The sequence below is a fragment of the Notolabrus celidotus genome, chromosome 2 (genome assembly GCF_009762535.1).
Source record: "Notolabrus celidotus isolate fNotCel1 chromosome 2, fNotCel1.pri, whole genome shotgun sequence".
Taxonomy (NCBI): domain Eukaryota; kingdom Metazoa; phylum Chordata; class Actinopteri; order Labriformes; family Labridae; genus Notolabrus; species Notolabrus celidotus.
The window spans coordinates 25,387,455-25,401,065 of NC_048273.1; the positions used below are offsets into that span (position 1 = coordinate 25,387,455).

Sequence of the window (13,611 nt, forward strand, 5' to 3'; positions counted from 1 at the left end):
GAGAGAGGGATGAAAAAGAGCTGACCAAGGACAGAAAAGCTGAGGAGGTGTTATCGAGAGGGCAGCGAGCTTTGCCCTTATAAGGCCGTGGTGTGCACCAAAACATCTGACTTCACAGCTGCAAAATAGCTGTACAGGAATCATTTATTATCAACTACTCTTGACTCAAATCTTTGAATTAAGAAGCTGAAGCCTGAGGATGTTTGGCATCTTTGCTTTATAAAACTTTGCATTATTCACCTGATTTCCCTTTGCTCTGTCTTCTATTGTTGGATCTGCAGATTTAAATGTGTTTAATTGGAGTTTTATGTAGTAAACAAGACAAAATTGTTATTGTGAAGTAGATGTGAAAAATTCTATTGAAATAATTTACAAATAACATAAGGACAAGCTGTGGGTGCTTCATTTTGAAACCCTCTAACTAAGACCAGGTGAACCAGTTGCCTTGAGTTTAATGATCGTGCATCCAGCAGATGTCTGCTTTCTTGATCACACATGTTTGCAAATCAAGATGTAAAAAGCCAAAATAAGTGTTGTTGAATTCAAGGTTATAACAAGGTAAAAACTGGAAAAGCCTCAGCTGGATGAACACTAATATAAGGCAGTGTGTCTCCATTTGCACCCCTGTCATCCAGCCTGTTCTTTCCACTCACACATCATTCCCAGACTGAATGTGTCACCTAATTCTCTGTTACAAGACCTCGATAGCGACCACACCATCCTTGCTGAATTGGCTGTAAACCGCACCAGTTCCCACACCTATCTGTCTGCGGTAACCCATTAGGGTTTACTGGCTGACCCCTGACCTCGGCCGGGGTCGTGGCCAGGGCCTTCATTAGGGGATAAATCATAAACACCTGAGCGGCTGACCTGGGTGCAGTTCTGGGGCTGCAGTCATGTGGTATTCATTTTGGGTCTCGGTGGCGTGTAAATCGGGTTAAACCAGCGCCTGCGACCCTCGGGGCTCAGAGCTCATATTAAAAACGCGACCACAGCCCGCTCACTATGTGTCAGAGTGTGTGTGAGTGTGTGTCAAATAGTTATGAGAAAACCTGACTCCACCGGTGAGCGAGTATGACTTTATATAGAGCATGTAATTGAATACTTTTACACAATTCAACAATAGTTTATAGAATGTTTGACTGCTGCAGCGTGGGTTTGAAAAGGGCAAGACATTTTCACATCATAACTTACTTTATAATGAGATGTATGATGTGATATGACCTTTCCTAATTAGCACTATAGATCATTAACAGACCATCTATCATATGGTAAAAAGACACACATCCGGTGTTTGGTTCCAAAGCTGAATTTTTAGAGGGGAAAATCTTTTTTTTACATGCTTTGGTCATATCTATGCTGTACAACTCAAGTACAACAGATATAAACAGATACACATAAAAACAGATACAGTTTCCTGCAGCAGTGAGATGGGCAGTAATGGCTGCAGTGCGTTTAGCAGAAGCAGTGGTAGACTAGTTCTTGTGTTAAAGTCAAATCACTGTTCCTTTCAAAGAGTCTTGTCTTGTCCTGTTTTGACATGATGTGCTTTGATGTTGAAATTCAGTTTGCACACTAAACGTCCAGTTTAAGAAATGTAAATGTGTCTGTAAATGCATCACAGCATTTTAAGGATAATGCGTTCTTCAGTAACTCTTTACATACTGTACTTATGAACAAAATAAAGGCTGTTGGGTTTTTTTTATTGCTACCAACAAATTGAGATGTAATTCAAAATTTCCAGTCTACAATATGAAGGTTTAATGCAACATAAATGTGTGTTCAAACCAAACTCCTGAGTGACTATCAGAATCAAAACAGACAGAAATTTCAGAATAAAAGCCTCCATTCCATCTCTTTTAGTTTTTCTGTAACCTTTTCACAACTTCCTTTGAGTCATGCACAGATTTGTCTTTCTCATACCCTTCTTTGACAACCTGATAAAAAAATGTTTGCATTGCGACATCATAACAACCGTGACTTTGTGTTGAAATGGAACATCAGACTGTGTGCAGTGCGGAGGGCTCACCTCTCCTCGGGCTCTCGTGATTAAACAGGATCCCGTTGGTAGCGAACATGTTGTAGGCCTCTCGAAAGTTCACCACGATCCAGTAGGCGTAGAGCTTCGCAGCACCTGAGAGGGAGGAGGGAGAACATTAACAGAGATTTTGTATAAAGTGGTGCAGGAACATCTTCTCTTTGGACTATAATAATGCATAAACAGACTTTATGCACCCACAGGATGCTTTTAATTCACTCGGTCAACAAATTAAAACCCTCACACAGCTGTTAGAACGGTTTCATTCTGCAGAGCGACGAGCAAAGCACAGACAGAAACATCTCTCATTTTAAAGCTGCAGACATTCATTGCTGTAAGTACACCGACATGTCACGGATGAACACAGCGCTGCAGCAGATCATATTTCACCATCAGGAACGTGAACTGCAGACTCCTGCTGATTGACCGAAAGCAGGCACGTACAAAAAGTCCTCCATCCTCCTCCTCCTCCTCCCTTCAGCTGTGAGGAGGGGAATACCAGAGCCAGCAAAGGGAGGCACCCGTTGATTAAGCCATAGGTCAGGATGTACACTGGAGGTGAAGGGAGGTCGTCATGACTACCCCTGCCTCCCCCTTCCTAATTAATAGAGGAGCAGCCCTCCTCATGCTGGTATGCGCCTCCCATACTGCCTCAGATTGAGCGCTGACAGATGGGGAAAGTGTCGGTGAGGAGAGCATTTAGACAACACAGAACATGAAACCTGATCGCTCACAAACGTGTGCAGCCTGAATGTGTGTGTGCAAGCCTGTGTGTGTGTGTGTGTGTGTGTGTCAGTGAGTGTGTGTATATTGAAAATGAGTGCTGAGTGCTGTGGATATAAAGGTGTCTTTGTTAAAGTGAGAGCCACTCCAGCCTTCAGTCAGACGTTTGGCCTCGGGGTGTGTGGAGAGCTCAAACGCTGCCTGAGCACTGAAGCCCCCGTCTATACACTGGCACACACACATGCAAGCACACACACACACTCAGAAGGAAAAAGTGCTGCAGAGGCATCATGCAATCCTAGTTTGTATTTCCTTACATGGACATACGCAATCGTTTGACAAATGGTGCAAGGTAGAAAATGTTAGGTAATATTTGTTTTTTGTGTGTGTGTGTGTGTGTGTGTGTGTTTCCACATGCATGTACAGTGCATTACGTGTGTGTCAGTGTGTGTTTTACCGTAAGGTGAGCGAGGGTAGAAGGGCGTTGTTTCCTTCTGAGGAATCTCCTGGACTTTGCCGTACAGCTCGCTGGTGGAGGCCTGGTAGAATTTCACGCTGTTGGTCAGACCACATGTCTTTATGGCGTCCAAGAGACGAAGCGTGCCAACTCCGTCCACGTTAGCAGTGTACTCAGCCAACTCGAACGAGATCTGAGAGAGAGGAAGAGAGAGAGAAGAAGGGATGGAGAGGTTATTGAGGATGGGAGACCTTCTGCATTTGTTGGGAACAAATTCTATGAATGAGTTCTATGTTTTTAATGCGTAAAAAAGAGCAACATCAGATTGATACTCATGTCATTTGGTGACTTGATAAATGTATAGCACACAAAAATATACTCTGAGAAAAAAGTAGAGCATTTTGAAATGCCATATACAAATTTTGCTGATTTCTAGTAGTTACTCCTGGATTTCAGCTGTGTTCAGTCACATCGATGTCCGACTCACAACTGTTATTGCGAGTTGGAAGTGCATGTTTGCTCAAAATGTCACTCTGTGCTAAATAGAACCTTCAAAAGGAGCTTCCTGGTGTGCTTATCTTTTTGTTTTTTCATTATGCTTGATTGTTTTAGATCCAGCACCCACTGGGGGATGTGCATGTCTGAATTTGACTCCCTGTAATCTTTTTTTTCAACAACAGAAGTGAGCTCTTTTCACACATGCACTATTGAAAGTTTTTTAGGAACATTTCCAGACAGCCCCTAAAATTCTCTTAAGTTTTCTTCTTAGGACCAGTGATACACACTTCATCCCCTTTCCACTCACCCCCATGACTTCCACCCAATGAGTTTATCTTAATGACTTTTACAAGAGTATGTTGGGTGAAAAGTTCAGCAGTTTGTTTGTGCAGCCCACACTGGAAATTTTGTAAGGTTTTAAGAGTTTAGTGCATGTGTGAATACGTCAACCTCAAGTCCTTTGAATCAGGTTGACCATCTGCACATGAGAGCTGCTGTTTCCTTCTGGTCAGTCTGAGTTACATCACAGACCACTTCCAACAAAGTCCTCCTACAAAAAAGTTTGGTTGTGACAATACTGTGGCTAATAACAGATAAATACTCAAACTCCCAGAATGCCTGTTTCCAGCACTGAAAGCAAACAGGAGAGGGAACTTAATGAACACTTGGAGGGATATTAAGTCCAAATTGGAAATGGATGTGTGCGTGCATGACTTTGTGATGCTGTGTTCTTGGACTGTGTGTGCCTGTGTGAGTGCCAGGTTAGCCCTCAGGCTCCAAATCAGGCATGACGGTTAAAAGCTGTGCTGGTTCGTGGTCACCACACCTGGAGCGAGCGGCGGGAGCCTTGTCTGTGCGGAGGAAACGCTCTGGCCCTTTAGTGCTTCCACACCAGAGCAGTGCATGCGGACAGATAAAGACCCCTTATTTAAAGCTGGGACCAAAGAACACTGGGCCTCTATTCCACTCAATCCATACACACACTCATACACACACACACACTCACACACAGTGAGCAGGTTTGATCAGGTTCAATTACACTCTGCTGCTCTGTGTAATTACCTGTGACGCTCCACTCATGCTTTTACTTTGCATTCTGGCATTTTCATTTATATTTACATCATTTACAACAGAGAGTGAGGGGACGCTCCACACCAACATAAAACCTACGTCACGGGATTCATAAAGCAAACACAAGAGGTGGACCCCTTTACAGTTAGACTCAACCAGCAGCTGTCACTGGAGCTAAACAGACACCAGATATTTGAATAACTGAATTATTGATGGCAGAGATGCTGTATGATATACATGAAGGTGCTTGTTTATCCATCTGTGAAGATTTAACTCATCACTCATGGTGGTGATACTTCAAGATCAATGACAGTTTGACACTACAGGTAGCTCCATCAATCAGAATAAAAAATGACAGAGTTTAGAGAAAGGATCAAACTTGAAATTCAAGGTCACAACTGACCTTGATATCAAAATAAAGATGTTTGACATTGACCTCTGTTTAAACGATATTTGACAAGATCCAGGAAAGACATGAACCATGTTTTTAGGATGAAAAAAGAATGGCATTTCTGTCTCTTGATAAAAGTTTAGAATAACAATGGACGTAGTATCTGTGACGTCACCCATCTGTTCCTGAACGCTTTTTTAAGCCAAACGTTGGCAGGAGCAATACAGGAAATGCTGAATGCAACCTAACTTATGTCTTACAAGTGTGAGGTGTCGCCAACAGCTACAGTGTTCCCTCTTGTCAGCATGTCCTTAAATGTGTGTGCCGATAGAGAAATTAGTTATTTAGACGGAAGCCGTGTTTTGAACCAGGCTGTAAACATGTTTATTATTGCTGTAAAGGTATTCTTTTGGGGTGTGTATGTGGTCTCCAGTGTTTCTGCAGCCAGCCTCAAGCGGACGCTCAATGAACTGCAGTTTACAACACTTCTGCATGGGCTTTAGAGTTTGAGACCGGAGGTTGCCGCTTGGACCAGAGAGGAAAATTACCACTCACACACAGGTCTGCTCTCCTCTTCATTGACAGACATAATTAGGTCAAAGCTGTCCACAGTCCACCTTTGGCTCTTCTTCTGTCATTAACAAGCTCCTCTCCTCCACCTCATCCTTCCTCCCACATTCCCCCCCCCCTGCTTTGGTCCTCATAAACTTTTTTCATGCGAAGACAGAACCTCCCTCACCAAGACCCCCTGTCTGTCCCGCTGTCGGTGCTTGAGTCCCTTCCTCTTGTTTGTCCAGCACAAAAGACTTTCACCACCCACACAAAGACACAAACCAAACACACCAGACACCAGGTATCAAAACCAGTTGAGAGGGGCAGGGTCCAGGACGCCTTGACAACTTAAATCAAATCAAACAAATTGCCTTAATGCCTCCATTCTCTGTCATTATGTAAGGCAAGGCCTGAGCGCTGATGGTTTATAGGCCGGACGCTTGTGTGCAAGAATGTGTGTGTGTGTGTGTGTGTGTGTGTGTGTGTGTGTGTGTGTGTGTGTGTGTGTGTGTGTGTGTGTGTGTGTGTGTGTGTGTGTGTGTGTGTGTGTGTGTGTGTGGGGGGGGGGGGGGGTGGCTGCAGGGCCCCTCAGCTGACCTGGTAGATATTGTTCTGTTCTGGGAAGTCAGCCAGGCTCTGTCAGCATTGGGGGCCTGCTGCAGACCTTAAAAAAAGCGATCCGTTTAAGGTTTGAAATGTTCAGGATATAGGTGCTGCATTAAGTGGTTTCATTTCTTTCCTGCTCACACACAGGGTCTGCTGAAATGCATGCTCTACACTGGGGAATTTGAGTCTACACATGTCTGTGTATGTGTGTCGGTGCGGGTCTTGACAGATGTATAAAAATGAGCCAAATTTATTCATCCATGGCCTCCCTCTGCATACCTGCATGTTCCTCCATACAATACAGAGGCATTAAGTTGTGTATGCACAGTGGTGGGAGAATTAAGACTTTTATAATACCTTCAGGAAAAACAGTCCATCACTCAAGAGCTTAGAATCAAAAACATTTGAGTGGAATTCATTTAAAACCCACTTAAGAGTGAAAAAATATTCACATTTAGCAAAACAAGGTTGATCATTTTTTAGCAACCTTATTTCTATATGACTTAAATCAATTCAGTGGATTTTAAAGCTCCTGTGACCGAAATTAAAGCCGATGCCTCTTTATGACCTCAAAAGGCAAACAAGACCAACAGCAGAAAGATTGACGGCTGCTATGTAGTTTTTTTTAACGTCTACAACTCCTGTTGCAGATAAACTGAATTTTACCGAAACAGCCTTTTTGAAATTCTATTTGGCAAATATTTTTGATAAATGATACATTTGAGTGTTACAATAAAGCAGGCTGAGATTTTTGGTTAGAAAATATTACTTCACATATACAGGACAAAATCAGCTAAGAAAGAGGAGGTACAGCCTTCTCCACAGGGGGCTGAAAGTCCCTCATAGGAGCTTTAATTTTGAGAATGATCAAATAAAGGAAGAAAACTTTCTGGCTAGAGTGTTTGAGGATTGTTGTGGTCATCATTAACTTTAATTTTCATTTTTCTTCTAGATGGGCCCACTCATTATTTTCTTGTCTTGTCTGACTTTGATAATGAATAATGACCTAAAAACTGTCCAATCACTTCATAAAAACTGGTGGTTTCTAAGTGTTGTTCTCCATATGAGTGAATGAACTGAAAGTGGCATACAAATCTGGCTAAATAAATGTATGTGTCACAAAAGTTGAACCATGGCAGAGAAGTTTGAAAGGAAAAGGAAAAATACAGTATGTTTTTTTTTTTTTTTTCTTTTACTTCGTAGAATGACTGAAGTTATGATGCTTAATTACCATATTTTCAGGTTACAAATTGTTTTTATAGTTTAATCCCCCAAAAGATCTGCCTTTCTAACCATTAAACTGATGTTACTGTGTTTTTTATATAGCCCCAAATAAAATCCACCTCCCCCACAACTCCGACCCGCTCTGTTTCTGTTTGTTAAAAAGATAAATCACTACAATAAAGGCACTGATGTGTCAGATTAGTAACCTGTGGTGAACTGCTGTCATACCTCAGATTCCACTGAAATCACTGAAGGAGTGAAAGCAGCTGGACTGCCCCTCTTTGAGCATCACTCTCCGGTTATTATGGAGCACAATGTAAAAGACTGAAACCGGGCACATTCCTACCGACCGCAAACACCCAAATACAGAAATCACAGAGACGCCCTGAAGGTGGAGACAGACTAGAGGAAGGGAAAAAAGAGAACAGAGCGAAAGTGTGTGTGCGAGTGTGTACATGAGCATGGGTGGGGGTTTTGTTGAGAGAAACCACAGTCAATTACACCTTTACTCATCACATTACAGGCCAAGTGAAATTAGAGCGGTCGTGTGTTAACAGGGCAAAGACAAACAGGCTGAATTCCCTTCAGGAGAGAGAGGTTTCGACCCGACCTGGCAACCCACGCAACGCAAGACAGATCAATTACACCACTTTCATCAGGTCAACTGCAGTGTCATTCATGTGCGTTATAAAGCCAAGACATAGGCCCCACACTCCCTCGCTAATATGAAGACTTTGTCTAGCGCTGATCCTTGCAGTGTTTGCAGAATAATGATTACATTTAAAAATGAGAATAATGAATGGGTGGAAAGTAATACAAGTGCATTGCTTTGGGATTAAAATGTCTAATTGTGGATTAAAGGAGCACTCTGTAAAATCACTTTTTAATCTCACTCATATTCTCTGATTTACTGTGCAGTGAGGGGTGTGTGGATTGTATCTGTAGCCTCACTCTGGCTATAACTGTGTAAGATCATGAATATTAGTTATCAGATTTCTTTCCCATGGGTCGTTTTGGGGCTCCTTCTTGGTAAAGCATCAAAAAATGTCGCCTTCAAGGTTGCAAAGATGAGGTGATGCATGTTGCCAACAAAGTGCTGCAAAGAAAGCAGCTGCAAAAATCACCAGCAATCCGCTGCCTGGAGGACATCACCACCACATGCTGACTCAGCTGAGCAGATGACATCATCAATGACTCCGCACACTCTGGTCACTACCTTTATGAACTGTCATGTTCTAGCAAGCATTGCAGGTCAGCCAGAGAAAATGAGGATAAAGTCATTTTGTTTCTTTGTTTGTGGCTGCAGACAGGACCCGAGTCGTGATCCTCAATATCTAACGCACTCCCCTCTGAACTTCAAATCACTCAGCCTGATGTCCTCCCTCCAATATAATCATGATAAATTCTCTGGAAAAGGAAAAAATATACTGAAGAGTTGACATTCGCTAGTATTTCTCTGGTAAGGAAAGAGTTATTATTCAGTGCCAATTTTTCAATGCTTCTGCAGAAACGTAAGACACTGTCAAACGTTTCTCTTGAATTTAGTTTTGGCTTCTACTCAGTATGTTAAAAATTTACAGATTTCCCAAGAAGCTGACAACCCTTATAAGTCTCGTCAAGGCAAAGTCCTACACACACACACACGCACACGCACACACACCAGATATCTATTCGGCACTGCATCAAAACAGAGACAAGATATATTCACATTGCAGAGGCTTGAGACTTGAGGTTTTAGGCTGAAACTTTACTTTGAAGACTAATTCATTATCAAACAATGTAAGCACTTCTTTAACATTTCATGATGAAGCTTAATATCACCTCATCTAGTGCCTATCCTGCAGATTTCATCATGGATTTCAACACTGGATTACCTGGAGAAAATCTAAGGTGCTGCATTTTGGTTTAATTTGATGCACAATGCTGATTTTCTCAGCTTTGGAGGTTGTGTTCCAGACTTGCATGAAACTCTGTTGCCACATAAATTGCATTCAGCTTCCTCTTTTTAGATGTCTTTGCACGTTTAGCCATCCTCACAGGCAAATTGTCTTCTTTGTGTAGTTTAATACCTGTTCAGTTTTATTAAAAAATATTATCAGACAATCAATGTTTGTTTGTGCTAAAGGAATTTGATCTAACTGGACCCAAGAGACTGGAAAGCAGAATGGATAAGCGTAAGTGTTAAACATGTCCAGGATTTGAAAAATGCAGAACCAGGCCTCTAATTGAAGCAGATTTCACTCCTAATCCCTTCTTCAGAGGGTGTAGCGCAACATGATTATGAACTACTCCACAGTTTTCCATGTTTTCACAAGCTCTCTGCTGTAGCCTAAGCTACTGTTGCTGTATGCAGGCCCAAGCTAACAGCCGGCTCTCCAAACAAAGCTGCATCTCCATCATCGCACACTGCTGTGCTGTGGTGAAACTTGAGGGCGAACGTCTCTCAGCCTCCAGTTCTGTCTTGTTAATATTGTGTCCCTCAAGCTCTTTTTTTTGCATAAACACACACCTGTTAGAAAAACAAAGATTTTTCCTCACAGTGTGCCAGTGTACCTTTCCCTGAATCGCAGACACAACAAAATACAGTGATGCGTAGGAGTGTAAGTGATAGGAGTAACAGTGAGTGACAGGGAGAGTGAGACGGAGGCGTGGGTGTGTGAAGTTGCATCATCTGGCTGGAATGTGTGTTGGCCCTTTAATGAGTGTTTTAGTGTCTTTTGATGGGAACTAAGTGTTCTTCAAATGGTTCTCCATAAACAACATCACTCATGCCTACGCAACACCGGCTACAATTACAGGTATGGCTGTCTGACATGAAAACTTGTGAAACAATTCAAAACATTACCAGCCTGTCAGAAATTCTCAAACAATGCAGCACAGAGTACAGTCATAGCCAAAAGTTTTGAGAATGACACAAATATTACATTTTCACAAAGTCTGCTGCTTCAGGGTTTTTAGGTGTTTTTGTCAGATGTTTCTATGGTATAATGAAATACAATTAGAAGCATTTCACAAGTATCAAAAGCTTTTATTGAGAATTACACAGAATTCATGCAATAAGTCAATATTTGCAGTGTTGACCCTTCTTTTTCAAGACCTCTGCAATTCTCCCTGGCATGCTGTCAATCAACTTCTGGACCAAATCCTGACTGATGGCAGTTCATTCTTGCATAATCAATGCTTGGAGTTTGTCAGAATTTGTGGGTTTTTGATTGTCCACCCGCCTCTTAAGGATTGACCACAAGTTCTCAATGGGATTAAGATATGGGGAGTTTCCTGGCCAAGGGCCCAAAATCTTAATGTTTTGTTCCCCGAGCCATTTTGTTATGACTTTTGCTTTATGGCAAGGTGCTCCATCATGCTGGAAAAGGCATTCTTCATCACCAAACTGCCCTTGGATGGTTGGGAGAAGTTGCTCTCGGAGGACGTTCTGGTACCATTCTTTATTCATGGCTGTGTTTTTAGGCAAGATTGTGAGAGAGCCCACTCCCTTGACCGAAAAGCAACCCCACACATGAATGGTCTCAGGATGCTTCACTGTTGGCAAGAGACAGGACCGATGGTAGCGCTCACCTCGTCTTCTCCGAACAAGCCTTCCTCCAGATGCCCCAAACAATCGGAAAGGGGATTCATCAGAGAAAATGACTTTACCCCAGTCCTCAGCAGTCCAGTCCCTGTACCTTCTGCAGAATATCAGTCTGTCCCTGATGTTTTTACTGGAGAGAAGTGGCTTCTTTGCTGCCCTCCTTGACACCAGATGCACTCACACCTGCCTGCTGCCATTCCTGAGCAAGCTCTGCACTGGTGCTGGCCCGATCCCGCAGCTGTAACACCTTCAGGAGACGGTCCTGGCGCTTGCTGGACTTTCTTGGGCGCCCTGGAGCCTGTTTGGCAACAATTGAACCTCTCTCCTTGAAGTTCTTGATAATTGGATAGACGGTTGACTGAGGTGCAATCTTACTCGCTGCTATAAACTTCCCTGTTAGGCCCTTTTTGTGCAATGCAATGATGGCTGCACGTGTTTCCTTGCAGGTAACCATGGCTAACAGATGAGGAACAATGGTGTCATGCACCATCTTCCTTTTAAAGTGTCCAGTCACTCAATCATGACAGATTGATCGCCAGCCTTGTCCTCATCAACACCCACACCTGTGTTAATGTGTGTGACACCTGTGTGTCATTGAAATTATGTTAGCTTGTCCTTTTGTGGCAGGGCTGAAATGCAGTGGAAATGTGTTTTTGGTGATAAAGTTCATTTTCAAGGCAAAGAGGGACTTTGCAATTAATTGCAGTTGAGCTGATCACTCCTCATAACATTCTGGAGTATATGCAAATTACCATTATAAAAACTGAAACAGCAGACTTTGTGAAAATTAATAGTTGTGTCATTCTCAAAACTTTTGGCCATGACTGTACAAAGACACACTTCAAGACACAACAAGAATTCCCTCCTCACTAATGTCCTTTGTGTTAAAGAGGTGACATCTGAAGCCTGAAGATTAAATTACAGGTACCGTCGATGAAAACAGGAAACAGTTCCAGCATCTAAAACGCTCTAATTACAGCGCGCACCTGAAGGAAAACTAGATAAAGGGTTTATTAATAGAGCATTTGTTAGGCATTGCTCTGAAAATAGCACAATAGGTTGACATGGTTCTCATAGTCAGCTTGAGTGTTCTGGATTTATGAGGCATTTAGTTCATGAGATAACAGGAAGCTGGTTTACTGAGGCCTGTAATTTTCTTTTTACAGATGTTTCAATCATACATGTCATGGTCTGATTGTCATCTTTACAGCACACCCTAGAACTTAAAGAATCATTTTTGAACTGCACATAATGATTATTTTAGAGTTCATAACTTTCCAGTAAAATTGTAAAATGTCATGCTGCACTCAGAGATGTAAACACATCCAGAGTCAAATACAGTGCTACTTCTTTTTTCTTTGTCCCTCTTGTTTGAGTCCTGCTGAGGTAAAGGAGACAGCCATGAATGCTTGTCACTGTTAGTGTTTTTTTAGTGCTCTCATGTTTAACTTCATTCATGATGGTAAACACAAATCAGGCTCTGCACAAAGTCTCTCCATTGCGTTCTATTCTTAAATAATGCACATACATACACCAAATCAAACACTCTGCTGCTATTGCATGAGCAATTTTAATACATATGACTGGACTCAGACTTTTTGATGAAACAACAAAGCTCTGGTTATGGGTCTGTATAAAACAACAGCTTCAGCTTCAACTACCAATTCCTGCAGGAACACTTGCAGTGCATGAATTCCAACAACATGGACTGGATGCAAGTCCTTGCCCTAAATGTTGCCTCAAATGTAAGCATCAGGTTAGTATATGAAAATACAGAAACATACAGCAGAGAGCCACAGCAGTGTCCTATTGTGTGTTGTGGATCTTGGAAAAGACAGTGGCTCCAAAGTAGTGAGAGAACGCATGCTGATCGCTGTCTATGAAGTGATAGATGATGTCACACTTATAGTTAGAATGGCATCTGCTATTAAAATGTCCCCCTCTCTGACACTTCAAGCATTCGCAGGGTTGAAATTCTGGTTACAGATGAACTGGAAAAGGCAGACGGCGTGTCTGAAGCAGTGCATGAATCTGCAAATATTTCTATTACACCATGTTCCAAATCATTATGCAAGTTGCATTTTTGTATAATTCAAAAAAAACTATGTCAACAGTCGTTTTCAAATTTGTAAAGAAGTCAGATAGTGGATACATTTCTTCAACTGTGTGGTTAAAATGATGCTTTTCAAAGTACGTTTGCTGTATTTTTAAATAAATGCAGAACCTACAGAAATGAGCGTGCCAAATTATTATGCAAGTTGGTGATAAGAGCATATAACTTGTGAAAATTAAAAACTAGGCATCATTTTAAACATTTTATTGATTAAAAATAATAATATTTACTACAACTGTATTCAAACTTCAACAAAAACAACAGTTTTCTTTACATTTGTATACAAAATAAAACTCTTAAAGTCTTTAAAACATTTCAAATCTAAAGTGTTTCTCAAATGTCCAATATAACC

General features: G+C 41.8%; 1 protein-coding gene across 1 annotated transcript in view; it reads right to left on the bottom strand.

Moving 5' to 3' along the window:
* Nucleotides 1-13,611, bottom strand: part of gmds (GDP-mannose 4,6-dehydratase) — a 172,450-nt gene that overhangs the window by 112,829 nt on the left and 46,010 nt on the right. The window contains exons 5-6 of the mRNA XM_034676651.1: nt 3,219-3,411; nt 2,030-2,134 (exon numbers count right to left, since the gene is read on the bottom strand). Coding sequence (XP_034532542.1) covers nt 2,030-2,134; nt 3,219-3,411 — 298 coding nt within the window. The remainder of the gene's footprint in view (nt 1-2,029; nt 2,135-3,218; nt 3,412-13,611) is intronic.